The 22,717-nt window shown below is 33.9% G+C and overlaps 3 protein-coding genes across 4 annotated transcripts; 2 read left to right on the forward strand and 1 right to left on the reverse strand.

Moving 5' to 3' along the window:
- The first annotated feature begins 633 nt into the window (after nt 1-633).
- On the forward strand, nt 634-11,732 carry LOC108344308 (protein TORMOZ EMBRYO DEFECTIVE). 2 transcript variants are annotated; one of them, XM_017582770.2, is made up of 14 exons: nt 634-1,052; nt 1,147-1,329; nt 2,735-2,905; nt 3,002-3,216; nt 3,383-3,665; nt 5,723-5,857; nt 6,044-6,162; nt 7,915-8,071; nt 8,306-8,552; nt 8,632-8,708; nt 9,311-9,430; nt 10,429-10,559; nt 10,623-10,800; nt 11,076-11,732. In XM_017582770.2, exons 1-14 carry the CDS (start codon nt 756-758, stop codon nt 11,415-11,417), a joined length of 2,655 nt encoding a protein of 884 aa, XP_017438259.1. In that variant the 5' UTR covers nt 634-755; the 3' UTR covers nt 11,418-11,732. The 2 variants fall into 2 exon arrangements, with proteins under 2 accessions (XP_017438259.1, XP_017438265.1); XM_017582776.2 differs by having other exon boundaries at nt 10,626-10,800.
- Nucleotides 11,733-15,192: 3,460 nt separating this feature from the next.
- On the forward strand, nt 15,193-16,415 carry LOC108344323 (inositol-tetrakisphosphate 1-kinase 1). Its single transcript, XM_017582785.2, has one exon. The coding sequence runs from the start codon at nt 15,293-15,295 to the stop codon at nt 16,244-16,246; it is 954 nt and encodes a 317-aa protein (XP_017438274.1). The 5' UTR covers nt 15,193-15,292; the 3' UTR covers nt 16,247-16,415.
- A 751-nt stretch (nt 16,416-17,166) lies between these two features.
- On the reverse strand, nt 17,167-19,440 carry LOC108344331 (iron-sulfur cluster assembly protein 1). Its single transcript, XM_017582791.2, has 3 exons — nt 19,072-19,440; nt 18,914-18,968; nt 17,167-17,622 (listed from the first exon to the last, which is right to left on the reverse strand). The coding sequence occupies exons 1-3, from the start codon at nt 19,352-19,354 to the stop codon at nt 17,463-17,465; spliced, it is 498 nt and encodes a 165-aa protein (XP_017438280.1). The 5' UTR covers nt 19,355-19,440; the 3' UTR covers nt 17,167-17,462.
- Between the last annotated feature and the right edge of the window lie 3,277 nt (nt 19,441-22,717).

Here is a 22,717-nt window from a genome sequence, read left to right on the forward strand (position 1 = left end):
TATGAAAAGCTTTTACAGTAAAGGTCTAAAATACATGAGCGGAAATATATCCATAATTTTATTACATTGAAATAATATAATTTTAAAATTATGTGTAAATTTACTATTTTGATAAATATTAATTAAAAGATTATATATATATATATATAAATAAATAAATAATATTGTAAAAAATAATATTAAAAAACTTATGTAACTGTTATTTATTGAAAAGAAAAATTATTTAATTATTTGAAAATAAAAAAGAATTTATACACCTACTTACTTTATTAAATAATAAATTAATTTTTATTTACCAGATCAAATTATATAAATAAAAAAAGACAACAAAAGAAATTACCCCTTTATATAATATAGGTTTAATAATATCTAAGTATTTTGGACCAAACTCTCAAATAGGATATTACTAATTTTTTCAATTGGGTTATTAATTTTGAGAAAGATAATGATATTTGAGAACATTTTTTTAACAATATTTTAATATCATGATATTCTTTTATTAGTTTAAAATGACTCTACAAATAATAACAATAATCATAAATAGTAAAATGAATAAATCACATAATAATACGGTATTAAAATATTGTAAAAAATATATTATCTATATATATTGTGATGAATTTTAAACCTTTTCAAAGGGAAGGAATTTTTTCATTTTTAAAATTTGTGAATGGAAGGGGAAACACATCAAAACTCAAAAACCCCGGACCCTTTTCCTTAAACCCTAACGAATTTTCACCGAATCACGTAGCCGCATGGAATCTCTCAGATTGAAAACCAACTACTGCTGCGTCCCCGCTCTGCAGCAGTTCTACACCGGTGGCCCCTTTGTTGTCTCATCGGACAACTCCTTCATCGCCTGTGCCTGCGGCGAGTCAATCAAAATCGTCGACTCCGTCACCGCCGCCATACGCTCCACCCTCGACGCCGACTCTGAGTCCGTCACCGCCTTGGCACTCAGCCCCGACGACCGCATACTATTCTCTTCCAGCCACAGCCGCCAAATCAGAGTATGGGATTTGTCCACGTTCAAGTGCGTCCGCTCCTGGAAGGTACCGTACCTTATAATTCTTGTTCTCTTCATCACTGTCTGTTTTGGTGTGATGAATAATGTACTGAGATTGCTAATGTGCGCGTTGGGTTTAGGGTCATGATGGTCCGGTTATGTGCATGACGTGTCATCCTTCCGGAGGGTTGCTCGCTACCGGTGGAGCTGATAGGAAGGTTCTAGTGTGGGATGTAGATGGTGGTTACTGCACTCATTACTTTAAAGGTCATGGTGGAGTAGTTTCTTGTGTCATGTTCCATCCCGATCCTGAGAAACAACTTGTGAGTACTGTGCTTAAAGCTTTTTCATTTGATTGCGTTCTGCTAGTGAGCATTGAGATTCAATGTTTATGAAATCATGTCATCTGATTTCTTCCTAAGTAGATATGCATAAGTTGAGTACTAAACCAAGTTGTTTTATTCGATTATACCTATGGAACAAAAATTTATAAAATATTTTATAACTGATTCATTATAACTTTATAAGTATGATATCACAATTTACAAAAATGTTTTACAAAAACTAATATAACCTTTTTCTGTAGTATAACCAGTCCTGGTCAACTGTATCAATAAAAAGCATCTTTGGTGGAATTCAGGACAACTATTGACTCTAAACAATAGCCTACAATTCATAAGCATCATCACTAAACATCATCTTTGGCTGTATCATTCTCCTCTATTTCATTACCACCATTCATAAAAGCACAACTTTTATGTTTGATTCACCAACGAGCAACTTTGCCAATTCTACAAGTTCAACACTATCATCAAGTGGACCATGCTCCACTAATGTTCCACATTGTTCTGTCCTGCTTTTATACAATCATATCCTTCATCTTTTCTATACACAAAGTTGAAGGTTGCAATGCACATAAATAAAATATTCACCCCTTTTTGCACCCATTTTGTTTATCTTCGAAGGATGAATGAATGAGTATGTACTCTACTTCCTCTCACAGTATGAGGAAGAAATGGCTACACCCGAAGCTTTAATTGAAAGCTTTTTGGTGTATCCGGATGTAAACGAGCCATATCTTGAAAGGAGAAAAAAATCACTGGAAAAGGAATTGGATGCTTTTCAAACACATCTGAGAAATAGGTTAGAAAAAAAAAGAAAAAAATATTGCATACATTTCGGATTCATTGTGGAATTATCCAAGAAGTATCAATTTTCGACACGCGTATGTCTATAATCTTTTATTACTTTTGGAGTATTTGGGCTTCATAGGATTACACGGTGCCAGTGTACATATTCGTGATAGCATGAAGCATTGCTTACTACTGTCTGAACCATATGATGTGCTTGTTTATAATTAGATTGGAATCTTTGACCACTGTTATGAGTTACTTATTAATTTAATTGAAGGACTGGGCTTTTTCTCTTGTTTTTTCAATGGATAAGTATAAGGGCACATGTTATGATGTAAAACAACTTGATGGATTTGTGTGAATTGAATCTCAAACCAATGTTGTGAACATAGTGATTGTTGATGGTGCTCAAGGGTTGATTAGAATTCCATAACAGAGTGATACAAATGCAATTGATTGCTTGCTTGTAGTCCTTTTGATGCAAGTGTGATTTTGTTTATCCTTACCCTGTTCCTCAATTTTAACTATTCCCAACTATTGATTTTACCTTTTCACTTCATATATTTAACTGATAATGGTGAGATTGGTGCCCCAGCTTTTTTCTGGAAGTGATGACGGTGGTGATAATGCTACAGTAAGGGTTTGGGATGTTTCCAAAACCAAGAAAAAGAACTGTATTGCTACATTAGATAATCATTGCTCAGCTGTGACTTCTTTGGCAATATCTGAAGATGGCTGGACGCTACTTAGTTCTGGAAGAGACAAGGTCGGTTCTACAATTCTCTACCCAACTTTTTGTTTTCATGGAGTATGTTAAGTATAGTCCAATAAGGTGACAAATTGATGTGCTGATTTTTGGCAGGTTGTAACATTGTGGGATCTTCACGATTATAGCAACAAGAAGACTGTCATTACTAATGAGGCAGTTGAAGCTGTCTGTGTGATTGGTTCCAGCAGTCCCTTTGCTTCATCTCTGCATTCATATAAGCAAGATGCAAAAAAACGCAGTGGTTCCAAAGCATTCTATTTCATTACAGTTGGTGAACGTGGCATTGTACGCATATGGAATTCTAAAGGGTAATATATGAAGATTTTTTCAATCATCAGCGTAAATATTTCTAATATTATGACATTTTGTGCTAGTTGCACCTGGGCTGGGTTCGTTTAAGCTTTTAAAGAAGTGGCTTTAAAGCTATGCTCTGCCTCTTTAATTTTTTTGTTTTGTTTGTTTTCCTATTGACAGGGCAGGTTGCATCTTTGAGCAGAAGACTTCAGATGTTACAGCCAGCATTGATGATGATGAATCACGTAGGGGTTTCACTTCTGCTGTTATGCTTCCCTCTGATCAAGGATTGCTATGTGTGACTGCGGATCAGCAGTTTCTATTTTACTCTCTGGAATGCACTGAAGAGTTGTTACAATTAAATCTAACCAAAAGACTTGTTGGATATAATGAAGAAATTGTGGATATGAAGTTTTTGGGGGATGATGAAAAATTCCTAGCCCTTGCTACAAATCTTGAACAGGTATGAGGATGTGTTTTTATCTAGAAATTAGCAAACTGTTGTGAATTAAATATAGTACGACACTTTCATATACATTCTGGTACACACACACACACTGTGAAAAGCTAAATTTTCTTGGCTGCACAATGTTATTCTTGTCTAGTTTTCTGGTGTTTGTTCTTGTCGCATTGTCAATGTAATTGTAATTTGTCAGAATATAAGCACTTTTAGAATATTTTTATACAGAAAATTTGGGGATGAGATTTCGTTTATAGCTATTTTTCATTTTACAATTAATTACATCAACTTTGTAAATAAGTCCATTCTGAAATCTTTAGTTCACAAGGCGAATGAGTTATAATTGTTTCTAAGATGATTTTCCAATGTTATTTGTGCTTTTAGTGATCTGTGACATGAAAACCTCATTGATTTTTAAATTGTTTTGTCTTTTGGATGAACATCACATGTTTACACCAGGAAGGATATTCCCACCAAACCCATTGAAAATGATTATACAAACGAGTTAAGACTAAATGGGGTAGTGGAATATGAGTTTTATAACCATGATGTTGGGGTGGGTTGAACTTGTGTCTGGACTTAAAAGTAATTTTTCAAGAGTGAATTTGGACGTATTGGTTTGGAGGGGAGCACCTTGGAAAGGTTTGCTAATTTTTTAAATTGCAAGGTTTCACATTTCCTTTTATTTATATTGGTGTAACTTTGGGTGCTAATCCTCTTCGAGAGGTTGATTGGAAGCCTATTCTAGGTAATTTCTCTAAGAAATTGGCACCTTGGAAACAGGTCTTGGATCTGTTTACCGGGAGGTTATGCTTAGTCACTTATGTTTTATTATCTTTATGAATCTTTTTCCCATCCATTTTCAAAATTCCGAGTGGGGTGTGGAAGAAAATTAGAAGATGCAAAGAAAGTTATTGTGGGTGTATTAAGAAAAATACATTGGGTTACTTGGGAAAAATTATGTAGACGAAAAAATATGGAGGATTTGGAGTGACAGATATAAAACTGTTCAATGAGTCATTGCTAGCAAATGGATGTGATAATTATTTGAACACTGAGCAGCATTGAGGGTTAGAGTACTAGAATCAAAATATGGTGCTTGGAAGGGTAGTAGTAGGGAGGAGAGATGCATAAATGTATCAATATGGTGCAAAGGTATGTAAGGTGTGTGGGGGCAAAACTTACCTTGGTGGTATGATTATACGATGAAATGGAAAATTGCAAATGGGCGGGTCAGGAGATTTTGGTTAGATAATTGGATGGCAGAAGGTGTCCTTGCGTCATGTTATGCTAGACTTCATGCCAATTTAAAACAACAAAAGGGGGGTTGTTCTCTGACGAACATTCTGATCACAACTCAATCATGAACATTATTTTCTATACATGGATTTGGGTGAGAGGATATATACCACTTGCTCATTCATATTCCCAGTAGCAAGCTCAGGTAAAACTATGCTTGAAGGATGCCAGTAACAAATGGTGGACATAAGAGAAAGGAGCATGGCTTCAATTGATGGGGTGGAAGTAGAAATGAACATCCACATGATTTACCTGGAGTAATTATTTTGGTATGTAAAACAGAAAAAAGGAACTTGCAGGAGCGTAATCAGTTGTACTTATTGATGAATATAGGTGATGGAGATGTATTATTTTGGAGTCTGGTTAAAGTTTATTTATATGCCACAGCATTGTATATGTTAGAATAATTACTTTTACATATCATCATTAAGGCTAGTCTGCTAGACCAGTAATGAGTCGTACCTAGTTATGTACCTAGAGGTCTAGTGTAGACTCTTGATGTTCCATGTACTCTTGTGTTTTCAATATATATAGAAGATAATGAGAGGGATCTTATAAGCCTTCAAGAATATATTTTATCAGTTTTAATCTCAAGTGTATATATATACAGTAACCAGATATTCATTTTTTATTTACTTTCTGATGAAATGTATGTATTGCTTTTAAGTAAAGGTACCTCAGGTGGTACCATTATTATCGTAGAATATCTTTCTTTATTTTAGCAATGATCTTTAATGCACAGACCTACTTGAGCTTTGCAGATTCGGATTTATGACACTGCATCTATGTCATGTTCATATGTCTTATCTGGTCACACTGAAATTGTTCTATGCCTTGACACCTGTGTATCAACTTCTGGGAGAACATTCATTGTAACTGGAAGTAAAGACAACAGTGTAAGTATTTTCCCCTTTGATCTCATGATTGTTGAAAATGCTTTAAATCTTATTTTATGGGAAGAAGTGCTTGAGGTGCTTCAGTAAGTGTTAACAACAGGTGTCCTATTAACTTCATAGTATGCATATGCTTATAGTTATGTACTGGGATTAGTAGTTTAAAACAGATGTCTGCTTGTCAAACAGGTTAGGTTGTGGGAGTCAGAAAGTGCAAACTGCATTGGAGTTGGTATAGGTCATATGGGAGCTGTTGGAGCCGTCGCCTTTTCCAAAAGAAAGCGAGATTTCTTTGTTAGTGGCAGTAGGTGAGTATTGATGCATTTATTCCTATTTTGATTCTCAATAGCAAAAACTTGTCTACTTTTTTATTTTTTGCATGTTCCTTCATTTTGGATTCCCTTTCTGGGTTTTTCTTATGTTCAATCTCTTAATTGCAAAATTAGCTACTATTAAATGGAAGTAACATTGAAGTTGTAACAAGAGAAAAATGACCATGTACTGACAGTGTACAACAAGTTTACACTGACATCCAATCACAAATTACCATGTATGATAAGTTTGTTGACTTTTTCTATGACTACCTTAGTAGTTAACATTCAGATTTTATTTGTAAATGATATGATTCTATGATTTTGCATAATATTTCCAATTCAAATCTCACGCATGATTGTGATATAGCAAAATCACACCTATAATCAAACAAAATCGTGAATTCGTGTGGATCGCTGTATTTTCTGTGTTGTCCACTGCATTCAAATCTCACGCATGATTGTGATATAGCAAAATCACACCTATAATCAAACAAAATCGTGAATTCGTGTGGATCGCTGTATTTTCTGTGTTGTCCACTGCACCACCTGTTCATCTTTTTGAGTGAAAAGATTCAATTCAAATAAAATCTAAACCTAATTAAAAGTTAATGTGATTAAAAATTCAATTTGTTATGTATGTTGTCAGCCAAAACACCACCTAATTTAAAAGTAATGCAACTAGAATTCACCTTTTACATTGCAGGCAGCAGCGCCTGTTCACTTTCTTTGTGAATGAGGGTTTCAATTAAAACAAAATCTGAACCCAATTAGAAACTAAGGGTGTTTTCTGCTGCACTCTTCGCCAAACTTGCATTGGTTAGGTGTAGGTGCATATCTTCACCCATATCCAATTAAATGCAAAATTAAGAAATTCAGAATTGGCACTGGCACTAGTTCACCTATTGTGCATCACTTCTTTTCCTTATGAAATTTAAAAACTGTAATCACAAATCCAAGTCACCAGAGGGGTGTGTACACACACATATATGTGTGTATTATATATATGTGTGTGTGTGTGGAAGTCTCACGTCGATAAAATGGGTTACTTCTTAACTTGGTATCGGAGTTATAGTTAGAGTCTATCCTAGCGATATTTGTTGTTTGTTGGACATGTTGTTCCGCCCGCTATCAGGTTCGAGATAATGTCTATATTTCGGCATGAGGGGGGTGTATCTTATTGTTGTTAATGATTCTAACCATTATTGTTAATGCAATGCATAACCATTAAACCCAACATGAAATGTGATATGCCAAGTGTTTTTTTGACTATTCTTAAGTGATAATGTTATACGGGAGAAAGACAAGAATAAGTAATGTTATCTGTTTTGCAATTCTCATAAGAACATTTTATCAAATGAGATGATTTGGTTTTACTAGTTATTTTATGGTTGACCTTCGGTGTGGTGTTTCCCTTTTGAAGATAGTAGAATTGTCAACGCAGGCAAACTTCCCACTGTTAATAGTATAATTTCGTTCACCTTTTTTTAGCATCAGAATCAGTATCAGAAAATTTGTGCTGAATTTAATCTCCTGTTCCTTCCCTTTTCGAGTTCATTGAATCATGCAAGATGTTTTGCTACCCATGGATCACTTACCCAGATTACAATGTGGCCTTCCTTTTTACTCTACTATATGAACTGGATTTAGTCATATGTCATTGATTGTACGGTTGAATTCATTGGTTCTAATCCTGCTAGCCTTTAGATGGTACTATTTGTTATTTATTCCCTTTCATTGTTTTTTCAGTGATCATACTCTTAAAGTGTGGAGTATGGATGGCCTCTCAGACAATACGACAGTGCCTATTAATTTAAAAGCAAAAGCTGTTGTTGCAGCTCATGATAAAGATATCAATTCTGTAGCAGTTGCTCCAAATGATAGTTTAGTATGTAGTGGTTCTCAGGTTGGTAATTATATCTGACTTGCAGCTTACTTTATGCCTTTATATCATGTACTGTAATTATTTACAGAAATAATTACTGTCACTTGTGCGTTTCTTGTTTTATTCTAGTAAAGTGTCACTAGCTACTTACACCAGCTTCTTTCCTTTACTTATCTTTTTACTCTTTTTTTCCATATTATAGTGTTTCCACTGTAGTTATCATTGTCATTATGTTCCACTTGTATATCCCATCAGGATCGTACAGCTTGTGTATGGAGACTTCCAGATCTTGTATCGGTTGTTGTGTTTAAAGGGCATAAAAGGGGAATTTGGTCAGTAGAATTTTCTCCTGTCGATCAGTGTGTTGTAACAGCATCTGGTGACAAGACAATAAGGATATGGGCTATATCTGATGGCTCCTGTTTGAAAACATTTGAAGGACACACTTCAAGTGTGTTAAGAGCATTGTTTGTTACCCGTGGAACACAAATTGTTTCCTGTGGTACGAGGCTATCCTATGCTGATTTTCTTTATAACATTTTTATTTTTTTTCAGTGTGATCAGCTTAATTAATTTTTCAGGTGCTGATGGTTTAGTAAAGCTGTGGACTGTAAAAACCAATGAATGTGTTGCTACTTATGATCATCATGAAGATAAGGTGCCAGTTGATCCTTGATATTTCTTTTCATCTAATTTCATATTTTTCTGTCTATAAATGTAATTCCTGAAAATATGGTATAAATTTGTTACATGTTTTTTTTTTCTTTTCTTTATCGGCAAATTTGTTGCATGCTTAATATTTTCCAAAGGTGAGTTCTTGAATTATTAATTAAAAGCTGTATATTGATCTCTTTAGCTTTCAGCCAAGAAATTATATCAATGCTGCTAAATTGTATGCAGTCAAACATTCAAATTATGCTTTCCTTAGTCACCCATTATTCCGAATTTTAGAGAAAATGTGATTTTTTTTTTCTAATTATTTTGGCAATTACACATTTCCACAATATTTGTTTAAGCATAGAAAAAAGTCATTCTATGATACACTGCTGTTTTGAGTTTTTTTGCTTCTTTAGAAGATGCTTTTTAGGTACCAAGAAAATAACTAAAACAGCTTTTTATAATATCTAATTAACATAAATTGTTGAAAACATATATTTTCATTGAAAAAACTGACTTTTTGGAAAACTGAAAAACAGGTTGAATTCACAAAAGTTCAGGTTTCTTGTACCTTTTCTTTTGCTGACTAAATTTGACATGCAGGTTTGGGCCTTGGCTGTAGGCAAAAAAACAGAAATGCTTGCAACTGGTGGTGGTGATGCTGTTGTCAATTTATGGTTTGATTCCACTGCAGCTGACAAAGAAGAAGCTTTCCGTAAAGAGGTGAGTTCAACCAATCATTCAGTACTGATACCCTCATATCCTGAAAATTAAATCAAAAGTTGCGTTTCACCGTGATTCTTTATATAATTGTTGTGAAGATCTAATTGTTCCTATTGCATATCATACCAATTTTATGTTGCTCTTTCTGTGAATTTAATGCAACAATGTAAGACCAAGAGTAGTCACAATGTTGGAAATCATCTGAATGGAATTTCTATCGGTAAAAGTCGTTAAAAGTCATTATCTGAATTGAATGTAAGACCAAAAGTGCATTTTGCTCATGTTTTTTCTAATGCAACTGTCTTGCAAAACATGCAATATTAGGATTTTATGCAGTTTTTAAATTTTAATGAAAATAAACTGCAATACCTCAATTATATCCTGAATTAGATTATCAAAGATGTTTGATTTTACTTTTTATGTTGTAAGTTTGAAATCATGGTTTGCTATTATGAATATTGCGGTTTAGTTAGTGGTTATTAATTTTCGCAATAACTTAGTTTGTTTTACATACCTTATTATATAGTTTCATAACTGGCATAAAATAACCTAGGCATCAAGTGTATGTTTGGTCTAAAGATTTATTTTTTTGGAAATATGCTGTTTTTTTCAAAAGCTATCAGAAAGCTGAAAAATGGCTTTCTCAAAATAAGCCAAACCAAACAAATACTAAATCAGTTGCAATGGTAAGCAACTCTTTACTCAGGCATTTTTTTAATTCTATATCATAAATTCACTCACAAAAAGACAAAGTTATCCACTTCGTTTTACTTCATCGTGGAGTAGTTTCAGCTCAAGGATATTTATTTTAATGACGTCGAGAAAAGGGGATTCAAGAAAATTGTCTACAAAGATCTTTTTTTTTAAGTTCAAATGGTTGTCCAGATATATTATTACATGCTCCATGTTTTATTTTTAGGTTTTTTTATATACTCTTTCAAATCACGAGTGCCCTGTGTTTTAGAAAGAAAACATTGTAATGTGTACTTTTAATGCAGGAAGAAGGAGTTCTGAAAGGTCAAGAGCTAGATAATGCTGTCTCAGATGCTGACTATACGAAAGCAATCCAAATTGCATTTGAACTGCGCAGGCCACATAGGCTTTTTGAGTTATTTTCCGAGCTTTGCAGGTTAGCAACAATCATTTGGTTGCCTGAATTTTGTTAGCGTAAACTTGACTGGTATTTCTGCAGCAGGAAGAGAGAGGCTGAAGAGCATCTTGACAGAGCACTCAAGGGCTTGGGTGATGAAGAGCTTCGCACATTATTTAACTATGTTCGAGAATGGAATACAAAACCAAAACTCTGTTATGTTTCACAGTTTGTACTTTTCAGAGTTTTCAGCGTCTTTCCTCCAACTCATATTGTTGAGGTGCGGTTTTTTAACCCTTGTTAAGTTCTAAGTGGCGTTGAGCATCTAATCATGCATTTCTTTCGTATTATGTATGTATGATGGTTAATGAGTGAAATACTTGGCCTCACTATTGAATATGGTTTTGTACAAATAACCCTTACATTTACGTACTATTTCTATTTTTTTTTTTATAATTTTGCATTGATTTCAGCCTACGTGTAATTGTTGGGATGTTTTTCGAGGACAGAAAAAAACACCATGTTTAATGAACGTTTTTTTATTGGTTATTTCAGATTAAAGGGATTGGTGAAGTTCTTGAAGGTCTTATCCCTTATAGTCAGAGGCACTTTGGCAGGATAGACAGACTTGTTAGAAGTACATTTTTGTTAGATTTCATTCTATCAGGAATGTCAGTTATTGAACCAGAAGCTCAACCGACAGAATCAAAGACCAAGTTACTGTTGCAGTCCGATATCCACATTCCGGACACAGAAAATGACATCGAGGAGAGAGATGACACTCCTGAAATTACCGCTTCAAAGAAAAGGAAATCAAAAAGATCAAGACATGGTTCACATAAGAAAGTTAAGAATGTAGCTTTCAATAGGGTCGAGTCTATACCACTACAGGCATAGGATTGGTGCTTTGGTCGTCGTCTAATGTATACATAATGTTTATTGGTCCATGGAAGAGCAGTTTTGATTCATCCAAATTTTGAAATCTTACCTTCATTTGATAATATGTAAGCGTAGCTACTGTAATTGCATCACTATTGGTTATTCGAGTAGATTAGTTTTCCGGTCTGCCCTCAACATGTTATGGGAATTCTGCTGTATAACGAAAGAAAGTTATTGTTCTTGAGAGACTGCTGAGGCGCTGTCACTGTTGTATGAAAAAGGTAAGTCAAAGGATTTGCACCAAATTTGACCCACAATTCTTATAATGTTCAATTCCTTGTTCTTTGCCTTAAATTTAAAATACCAAGGAAATACCAGCGTTCTGAAGGAGTACTATCGATTTCCTTTATGTTCTGAATGTTCTATTTTATTAAGTATATGGCTGCCAAAAAATGTCCAGTCCATGTATTTTATGTATTTGTGCGTCTGAAACAGTGTCTTGTTTCTAGTGCTACGCAAAGATTGTCATGATCATGGTCCTGTCCTGTTTGATCAGCATTGTAATACACTGATTAGATGGATTCAGATATATAATTGGTAAACGTTGTATGCTGATTACAGTTTTTATCTCTTTTGGTAAACAGATAAAACAGCAAAACAAAAGTTTTTAAATAAATGCCAAAGATCGAAAGCCTTTATAGTCTACTTAAAGAAGATTACAATTACTATTGGATAAGCTTTTAGTAGTTGAAAAACAGTGATTTTCAAATTTAACATTTTCGTTTTAAAACACAATGTATGTTAAGTGGAAGACAAGTGTCGAGGAAGGAGAACTGGAGATCAGAAAGTGGAAGACAGATGTGAGCAGTGGAGTGGACGTTCGCTAATGATGGTAGAAGTAAAATTCTGGGTTTTTAAAAGTTCACGCCACTTCTTCATGCTTACGTTCTTCTCCAAATCTCTGAAACCATTTTCTCCTCCTTCTCTCTAAAAAGCTCTTACTTCTCTCTAAGAAATCCTCATTTTTCCTTCTTACGATCACCACTCAGGCACCATTTCTACTTTCCTGGTGTCGAGGGGGTCCGTTTGAACCGATCAGTTTCAGATTCTGGACTGGTAAGTTCATCTCTCTCAGCCGAGTGGTTTTTCTGTGCATGCAAGCCTAGTTTTGGCTGCTTGAATTGATCACCTTTCCATATTTAATTCTGATAGCGTGTTGGTCCTTTACTCTGGTATAGTTTTGAAATCGGTGAGCTTTAAGGGTAGAAGAAACCATAGAGGTGAACCCGTATTCTGCCTTTGTGAACGTTCGGTCACGCTTAGAGGTAAGGGAAGCTTATATAATTTGATTAAGATTCTTGTTTTGAATGAATGTATGTTCGTTGATTTCTGAATGAATATGAAGTATGAGTGTTGATATGTTTTGACTATATGAAGTGTGAATATTTACTATGATATGGATGTATGAATGTATGAAGATAGATGTTGAGAAATGTATTGATAAGATTATGAATTCTAAGTCTAGAGTTTTATGTGAAAATTGATGTTCGTCACTGAAGATCTTTGACCGTTGGGTTTTCCTGTAAACTCGGTTGGAACTGGATTCTTTCATTTGGAAAGAATTCCAGTTGAGGACCGAGCGTCATCGTTCAGTAATATCTGTATATAAGCGTTCAACCAAGGATATTTGTTCCTTGGTGTTTGATGATAAACTTAAGTATATCTATATGTATTTGTATATTTCGTTCGTTCGTAAACACTATTTAAATGGTATCTTATTATATTTATCAAGCCTTTCTTCTATAAGTTTAGTAGTGTTCGGTCTTACACCAAGCGTTCGTACTAAGTAGTGCTCGGTCTTACACCAAGCGCTCATACTAAGTAAGTGTTTGGTCTTACACCTAGCGCTAGTTCTCATTTTCGTAATCTATCTTTATAATAAGAGCGTTCGTCCAAACTCAATAGTGTTCGCTCTCTATAGTGTCCGGTCTTCGACTGACATTCGGTTTCCTTGATGTTTAACTCATTAAGAAGCTTAAGTATTTATTGGTGTTTGGTTTCTTCATATGATTCCGTCAAGTGCTATTATTTGATGTCCTACATTATTTGTCTTAATTGGTTTCGACCTAGAGTCTTAGTACTCGACCTAGGCGTTACGGTGTTCGGTTTGAACTCTCAGGAGTCAGTTCATTAAATTGACTTACTTGATAAACAACATTCGATTATATTAGTCTCTGAGAAGTATTATTATATTTGGTCCTTTTCACAACTAGTGAGTAACTCTCTCAATTTGATTATGTTTGAGTTGGAGACATTTCGGTCTCACTCCAAGTGTTCGGTCTTGTTCTGGATTAAAAACTAACGTTCGGTATTTGGTATCCTACGGGATCTTTATTCAAATTGGTTAAGTTGAAGTTTTAATGATGAAAGATGATGGAATATGATATGGATGAAATGACTTTGATTATGAAAGAGTATTTCGGGGAGGAATATCTCATGAATGGATATTGAAATTGGTAAAGTATGAATGTGAGCACGCTAAGCTGGTGGATCATTCTGATATTCCATGATTACTCGTTCTCACGTAGAGAAGGGTAAGTCATGTGTGAGAATGGCAGGAGATCCTAGTCCTTATGGTTAATTTGGACAGATAGGACTAACCTCGGGTGGCAGTTGTTGAGGGTATCTAAGTTACTACATCACCTGGGTGCACGAACGTCGTAGCTACACAGAATTCATACAGTCCGGACAGTCAGAGTCTAGTATTAAGCTTTGCATGAAGGAGTTAATGATTTATCTTGTGTAGTTGATTGTGTGAAATATATGCTGATACATGAATTAAATTACATAAGCTTACCTTATTTTCCTGTCTTGTCCGTTTTGTACGTTCGGTCGTTTGTCCTGTTGCAATGATCATCCGTGTGGATGTGAGCAAAAAGAGAAGAGATGCTAGAAGAAGCGCTGGAAGAAGAAAGTTTGGTCGAGGTAGAAGTTAAGATCAAACAGTAGAACCGTTCGGTCAGTAATTAGTTTATTTGTACGATGACCGTTTGATCATCTTTTACCTTTTTCTTTTGTAAACCGTTCGGTTTAGATTGCTTATTTGTACAGTTTTAACTTTATCGTTATTCTGTAAGGTCGTTCGCCCATAAACGTACGTCCTATCTCATATAAGACTGATCTGTAGTATTATTAACATGTGATTATTCTATTATATAGTTTTATACTGTATTTTTGGGATGTTAATATACTTTCTTTATTTAAGAATTAGTGAAAACTCATTCACTTAGAGAATGAGAAAAAATCAATATTATAAATATCATAATAACTATAAGACAATTACAACATATTATTTTGTTTATGATAAAAATAATAAAATTATTATTGTTATTATAATTTATTATAAAAGTAAATATAATTAAATTTTATAACTTTATCGTAAATATTTTTTTTTATTTTGTAAATAATTTATTTTATAATAGATATTTATTTTAGTTTAGAATAGTGATTATATTTAACGAAAAAACAGTCAAATAAAAAAATTAAATTAAAAAAATGATTAAATTAAAAATATTAAAATAAAAAGATAATTATTTTAATTTAAAAAACTGTTATTTAAAGGATAGAAAGGGATATAAAATATATACACCAGCAGAAAAAAATCTCTCTATATAATAGTATAAATTTATCCTAATAAAAAAATTTAATAATTTTTTTTTAAATATTTTACATTTTTTAACTACACGAAAAAAAAATCAATTCAAACTTCATATTAAATTCAAATTGAACAAAACTAAATTATGATTGTGTTTTATTTGAGTGTTTGAAGAAACAAACCTGTTGGTTAAGGTCTCTTCATTTGCAGTGTCATTCGATTCTCACAGAAAGCAGACATGTCTAAGTTTGAATCGGAAGTTGCAGAAGGTGAGAGGTACCGTGTGGGCTATGCTCTCCAAACCAAGAAAGTGGAAAGTTTCCTTCAATCCTCCCTCCTCGATTACGCCAAACAACACGCCATCGATCTCGTCCAAATCGACCCCTCTTCACCCTTAGAACAACAAGGTCCCTTCCACTGCATCATCCACAAACTTCACACTCCACAATGGAACAAACACCTCCAACAATTCTCGGCCACGCATCCAGACACCGCAATCATTGACCCCCCCGAGTTGGTGAGTCGCCTCCATGACCGAGTTTCAATGCTCGAGGCAGCCACCCACTCGCAAATTTCCCTCCAAAATGCCACCGTTGGGGTTCCCAACCAAGTGGTCGTAAAAGAACCAAAAGCCCCCGATTTCGACAAACTCGAACAGCTGGGTCTGCGATTCCCCGCGATCGCCAAACCGTTGGCGGCTGACGGCGGCGATGGCTCTCACGAAATGTGCCTGGTCTTCGACCGCGTAGGACTCAACGCGCTGAGCGCTCCCACAGTGCTACAAGAGTTCGTGAATCACGGTGGGGTCTTGTTCAAGATATACGTTGCTGGGCGTCGCGTGAAATGCGTGAAGCGGAAATCTTTAGGTGATATATCGGAGGAGAGGCTGAGAACTTTAAAGGGGGAGGTGCTGCCGTTTTCTCGTGTATCGAACTTGGGCGTCGAAGAGGAAGGTGACGCCGTCGAGAAAGCTGAAATGCCGCCGCAGTGTCTGGTGGATGAGTTGGCGAAGGCGTTGAGGGAGGCCTTGGGACTTAACCTTTTCAACGTTGATGTGATCAGAGATAGTAAGGAACCAACAAGGTACCTTGTTATTGATATCAATTACTTTCCCGGCTATGCAAAATTGCCCTCTTATGAGCCTTTTATCACTGATTTTTTGTTGGAGGCTGTTCGCACTAAGGCTAATTAAGTGAACTACAAGCCTGAGGATGATCAATAAGGTTGTAATGTTATAACACTACTGTGTAATCACTTTTTTATGCTGTTTTTCAATGCTTCCTCTTGTATGCCGTTTTGGAGAATGATTGATATTCCACCTTCACTTTGCACCTATTATAGGATACTGCTCATTTAAAGTTCCACTAGTCATCAACTGCACTGTGCAGTGTCCTTCCTTGAAACCTGGTTTGCTACCATGATGTTAAATGCATGGCATTGGTTTTTCCTTGGATAACTGGATTTGTATGAATCCTTTCCTTCGCTTTGGACTCAACCACTCATTGTCATTTTTTAAAATACTATTTGACAACAAATACACCAGTCCATGAAATTGCAGGAATCTCAGTTATTTTTAAGAACGATAAATGTCAGTCTCATTAGTTCGTAGGCATCGGTTTTTTAAGGTCTAAGAGTTTTTCCTCTACAAAGCTACGCGTCCTCCGTCAAAAGCATTCCTGGACAAAGGGTTTTATGAATGAAACAAACATAAATTATGAAGAATTGAAATTTGTTGAGGGTGGATGGTGCTCGCCTTATTGGCCGTGTGTCTTTATTGATATACACCATAACTCGGAGTTGCTTCAGAATCTGATTCTACTTTCGTACTTTATGAGATGCTTTATTCTACTACACATTAACAATTACCATAAATTTTCATTTGTCTACAATGAAAAAAAAAAGAAAAGAGATTCTGCCATGCATGGAAGGACAATTCCATACCCTCATGTGATGCGTCTCTTGTGATTAGCACGCCTCTACTCTTGAGCACTTCGTATTCTTGGTAGTTACCCTACTAAATCAAGGACGCACATATATTAATTTTAAGATAACAAAATCTAATTACAAATTCACGAAAAAAAGTACACAAAACATGCGACTCAATGAACTCGATTTAAGAAAATATCACGCTATTCGCTTAATTGTATTGAGGAACTTCCAAAAATTCCGATATGCTTTATTGTATGCGTACACAGTTAATAATTGAACTACTGAATACACACCGAGCAGATAACAAATCATAACCGGGGTCTCAAATATTTACTTTACACATAATGTGAATACACACTGGCTGAATAACTCCGACAAAATGTCTTGAGTTAAGGTGTATTCTTCGTTTGGTAACTGATTAACAGAATAAACAAACAAACAAACACTTGTCTTCGTCAACATTGTGTGCACGAAAGAAATCATGCAGTGGCTGCCGTCTCTTCTGTTGCTGCCTCTCCGGTAGCAGTTGCCTTAGCACGCTTAGCTTCATAATCCTTAACAGCCGCTTTGATGGCATCTTCAGCAAGCATGCTGCAGTGGAGCTTAACTGGTGGAAGCGAAAGATGCTTTGCAATCTCACTGCAGGACATCGACTATTTGTCAGTTCAAGATCTCAGAACAGGCCAGAGCCATCAATCATGAAGCATAACCGAAGCTATGATCCATAATTACAATAAGTGTATCTAATGCAATATGCACATGGCATGATCATTCTAGAAATATATAATATACTATATCTTTTAGCCTAGAGTTTAAGAGATTCTCCAGGTTAGAGCATTCAGTAATAGTCTGTTGTCTTATACTGGAACTAGAGCTCCTTAATAATAATTGGTCATTTCTTTTAAAATTGCAGTTAAGTTTCTTTGAATAGGGGTCTATAATCCTTATTTTCGTTTGCTTCTTTAATTGATTGATTTTTTTTAATTATTATGTTGATTTAATCATACCTAAAAATAGTTATTCTTGAAGGGCTTTGATAATTGTGTAGATTCAGCCATTAAAGGATCTTGATAATAGTCTAGGTTCAGTCTTTAATCAACATTTAAAAACGAATAAGGGTGTGTTGATCATATAAGGAGTTCTAGGGTTGATCTACTGATTTTCGAATGACTGTCATCTGCAAGGAATTTGCATTTTCAGTTGTATTGTGGTCATTAATGAGGTTGGTAGAGAATTGCAATTCTGCAAATCCAAATTAAATATGTACTTCTTGGATATTATTAAACAAAATAAAAATTATAAATCATTTTCAAAAAACACTCCTTATAATCTGCAGATACGAACAATATTAATCTCATTTCTTTCTAGAAATAAACCCTAACGAGGACAAAAATTATTTTTCATTCATCAAGGAACAAAGCTTCTATGTTTCTATATAGTATTGGATTTTCACAACTTTTTTAAAGTTAGATACTTCACATACATATAAATATACCGGTGAAGTATCCATGATTATCGGTATTAAATACGAATCAAATGTGAATATGTGAAGTAAATTAAAGTTTATTTGTTCTTCATGAACTATCCGGTAAGACTAAATTCCTACAGGCAGTACATAACAAAGAACAAACACACATTAAAGTACAACACATTTCCATCACTAACCATTCACTCCACAAAAGATTCTTCTTTCATTCAGAAGGTAAGCTGTTCTATTGCCGTACACAGAAAATTAGCACAACATAGCAAATACAGATGAAAGTAATATATATATATATATATATATATATATATATATATATATATATATATATATATATATATATATATATATATATATATATTTCTACCCCATCCAGTGTTTTCCAATGCATATATAAGATAGGGCTGATATATTAGACAAAACTGCAGATATAGTATTTACACTTACGTATTTTTTATGGACAGAACTTCCTCCATTTGCTTTCCCTTCACCCACTCAGTAGCTGAAAATAAGATAGATACATCAGAAAAGTGGTAAATGAGGATAGGACAGAATAGAATGAATTGAATCAGAAAACCGAGAGCAATGTTTGTGTTCGTGATTACCGACGGAGGAAGAAGCAATGGCAGAGCCACACCCAAAAGTCTTGAATCGAGCATCGACGATTTTTCCGGTTTTGTCGTCGACCTTAATCTGGAGCTTCATGACATCACCGCAAGCCGGTGCCCCGACCAAACCCGTCCCAACGCTCGGGTCGCTCTTGTCGAAAGATCCAACATTCCGGGGATTGTCATAATGATCCACAACCCGCTCGTGGTATAACCGCGACGAAACCCTAGCGCCCAACGACGTCGTTCCTAAAACCCTCTTTGCGCCCACTCTCAGCATCTTGATTTTCCCTTCCACCCGACACCAGAGAGAAAGCCAAGAAAGTGGGAAAAATATTAATAAGAATTCGCTTTTTATTTTTTTTTTAATGCTGGAGGGATATAAATTAATTAAAAGTAACAATGTGGATGTGGACCAGAAAGCCGGTTTTGCAAGCCATTTACTTTCTGCACCCCATAATTTTCTTTTACATTTTTAATTTTTTTCAAATATTTATTTTGCTAGTTGTGAGTCATATATAATATATATAGCTCATATAGTAAATAAAAATTTCTTTTTCACCGTTTTCGAATAGCAGCGAGGTTTTTGGATTATTATTTAGTTGTGTGATTCTTAAAAAAAATTGAATTCAGAAATCTAAATGTGGTGTACTTTTAAATTATATAATTTCGAAGTTAAATTATGCATTTTGGATTATACAAATTATAAGAAAGTACTAAAAGTAAATTTATTATTTTGGAATGTGAAATATAAATTTTACATTACAGGTTTTTCTAATTTCGAAGATAAATTTTATATTGACAAAACTTATATAGTGCTTGAAAAATTGTTATAGTGGTTGAGAATCAATGGATTATAAACTCATAAAAAAAAGTCTATATTAATGCAATTTCTTATATAAGAAATTGTGTTCGGACTCCGACAGTGCGGTCAAGTTAAGTGCTGAAACCTTATTGGGTCGAGAATGATATCATTGAAAGGTTACGTTTATTAAAAAAATTATTATCATTTTCTGACGACAATAACTCTAAAATTATTATCAAAATGAACGTGAAATATCAATTCTACACTAATATTTAACTAATAACAAGAGCAAAACTTAGGATAACACCTACCTAGAGACACAAGAATTTTGCAGATTATTGGGTATCGTAGTGAATAAGTGGATATAAGGGTTACAGAGAAGGGGAGAAGTATACTTAACCATATGATATATTTGTCTTTTTGGGTACTTGTGAAATATTATAGACAGACACCATTAAATGCATAAAACGGTCATACCATACCTTATACAGGTGCAGTAAGAAAAATAGGAGTTGCAGGAATAAATATCTTCATTATACGTAATGGGCCTGATGATTCATATTGCAAATTCGTTGACTGAAAAGAAACAAAAAAAAATGGAAACTTTAAAATTTTATACAACATCTTGAACAATCAAATGGTATAGACTATGCATTCAACAACACAATTTGAAAAAATAGACAAGTGGATTTATGGATGAAACTTGAGAGGATATGATGACACCGGCCGACAAAATTCCATTTTGTATGTACAATTTCTTTGTAAAATGTCTACATAAGTACAAAAACAATAATGTTCCAGGTTCAGCTGGAAAATCATAATCCAAAACTTCTCCTGAAAAAGACGAATTATGAATTATTAACTAATACTATGATTGTAAGATTCGTTGAATTATAAGTAACGAATCTTAGAAATTGTATTCCTTAAAATGGTCCTCCACACCACTTTGGCTTATCCAAATGTTTGGACGAGTGGATGAACAAGCAAAGCAAACAATGCATCCTTACATGCATGATTAAATCTAGTTAACTACTTTTCTCACTTAAGCTTACACCTATTTTTTGTTCTTTTTAATGAAAACATTAAATAATCATTCTCTCTCACCATGTCAGAAAATCCTTCATTTTAAACTTTAAAATAAACAGCATTGTTATTTTTATGAATTAATTAACATTACTTTAAATTTAATAACGAACCAAATCTTATTACTCTCTATATATTTAACACCACTCATCACTTTACTCAAACTATGTTATGAGAAATAATAAGAATTAAAAATTTGTTAGCTTGATTCACTCGAACCCGAATATTATAATATACCAAAAACAATGAAAACATTTTGCAATTGACACCATTAATAACAGTTTCCCCCACATATGTTTCCTTTTTATTAAAAAACAAGTATATTTACTACAACTTGTGTTAAATTTAATTTTAAATACTAGGAAAAAAACACTGTTGACATTCTTGATGTGTGCACTACGATTGTCAATTCCACTGATTATATATTCTTCATACCAAGAAGATCAACAAAAACATTAAAAAACGAGAATAAATTATTGTAACTATTTTGGGAATGAGGGTATTAAGTATCTGTGCTCATCGCACCTAACTTACATTATTTTCAAAAGTCACTTTTTGAAGATGTTCATAATCAGAGGATAACTTACCATAGATCTCAACTACAGAATTGCATGGAGATGGAGTCCTTCCAGATAGTTTCCAATTTTAATATTGAAATCATAGTTGAAAGAAGAACCTTTATTGCTTGAAATTTAGGCAAAAGAGGGGAATTGAATCTCATACCTCCATGTTTGATGGGACTGGAGAACGACAGATTCATACATATATATATTTCTTTTAGCAACTTTAATTCAACAAGTGAGATCTTCATCACCTCTACATGCATGTGTTTTGAAACACATGATACTGGGTGAGAGATTTTGAGATCTTCAATCGAAGGATATTTAAATTACAACGATTTTTATATTAATAATTATATGGAAGTCGAATCATGTTAGGTATTTTTTTCAACTAGTAGAAAAAAATGTTGTGAACAGAGGAACCTTTATGGCTTCGAATTTGGGCAAAAGATAGGAATTGAATCGAATACCTCCACTTTTGTCAAAGATATTGTCACTAGAATTTAACTATTGATGCTGTAAATTATCTATTAATGAAACGTGATAAATAAATCTTTTAAGAAATCTCTTTATTCATGAGATTTTAATTCTTTAATCAATATTTTTCTAATCTTCTAAGATAATACCATTAGGACATAACATTAATGTTTTAGGTAAGTAGTTTAGGTCACTTCAATACTTTAAGCTCTTTTTACACGTGTTATGATTCTAATCAAAATTTAACTAAGTTTTCCTTTTAGTTTCCTTTTGTCAAACAAAAATGAAAGTTAAAAAAGAAATAACACTTTAATTTTGATGACTTTTACCTTAATTAACTTAATTAACATTGTGTTTGATGAGAGATTTATAGAGAAATTGAAATATACAGTATTTGAATTACTTATATTTCAACTTGTTGGACACGTGAACCTTTTTCAACCTCACCAATAATGAACTTCTCAACTTGTGTAATTTTAATTTCTTCTTTTTTTAAAAAAAAATTCAAATTCCATTATTTTAGTTATTTGAAATTTTCTTTATCAACACATGTTAGTTGGTAGTATATTATTAGTGGAAGAATTTGAACCACAACCCAACCTATCATCTCTTTCAACTTTACCACTATATCATCTTATAACCCTCTTTCGTTATATGAAATACCTTTCTCGATTTTAATTTTTTTTAATTTCCTTGTCGAAACAAATCATTTTATTTC

This window comes from Vigna angularis, chromosome 1 (assembly GCF_016808095.1).
Source record: "Vigna angularis cultivar LongXiaoDou No.4 chromosome 1, ASM1680809v1, whole genome shotgun sequence".
NCBI classification, from domain to species: Eukaryota; Viridiplantae; Streptophyta; class Magnoliopsida; order Fabales; family Fabaceae; genus Vigna; species Vigna angularis.

Excerpts from the sequence above, each read along its gene's own strand:
- LOC108344308 (XM_017582770.2), top strand. The coding sequence starts at position 756 with ATGGAATCTCTCAGATTGAAAACCAACTACTGCTGCGTCCCCGCTCTG. Across the intron at positions 2,906-3,001 it reads TTAGTTCTGGAAGAGACAAG|GTTGTAACATTGTGGGATCT; the intron begins GTCGGTTCTACA and ends GATTTTTGGCAG. Across the intron at positions 8,072-8,305 it reads TAGTATGTAGTGGTTCTCAG|GATCGTACAGCTTGTGTATG; the intron begins GTTGGTAATTAT and ends ATATCCCATCAG.
- LOC108344323 (XM_017582785.2), top strand. The coding sequence starts at position 15,293 with ATGTCTAAGTTTGAATCGGAAGTTGCAGAAGGTGAGAGGTACCGTGTG.
- LOC108344331 (XM_017582791.2), bottom strand. The coding sequence starts at position 19,354 with ATGCTGAGAGTGGGCGCAAAGAGGGTTTTAGGAACGACGTCGTTGGGC. Across the intron at positions 18,969-19,071 it reads CATTGCTTCTTCCTCCGTCG|CTACTGAGTGGGTGAAGGGA; the intron begins GTAATCACGAAC and ends TCTTATTTTCAG. Across the intron at positions 17,623-18,913 it reads GTTCTGTCCATAAAAAATAC|TGAGATTGCAAAGCATCTTT; the intron begins GTAAGTGTAAAT and ends GATGTCCTGCAG.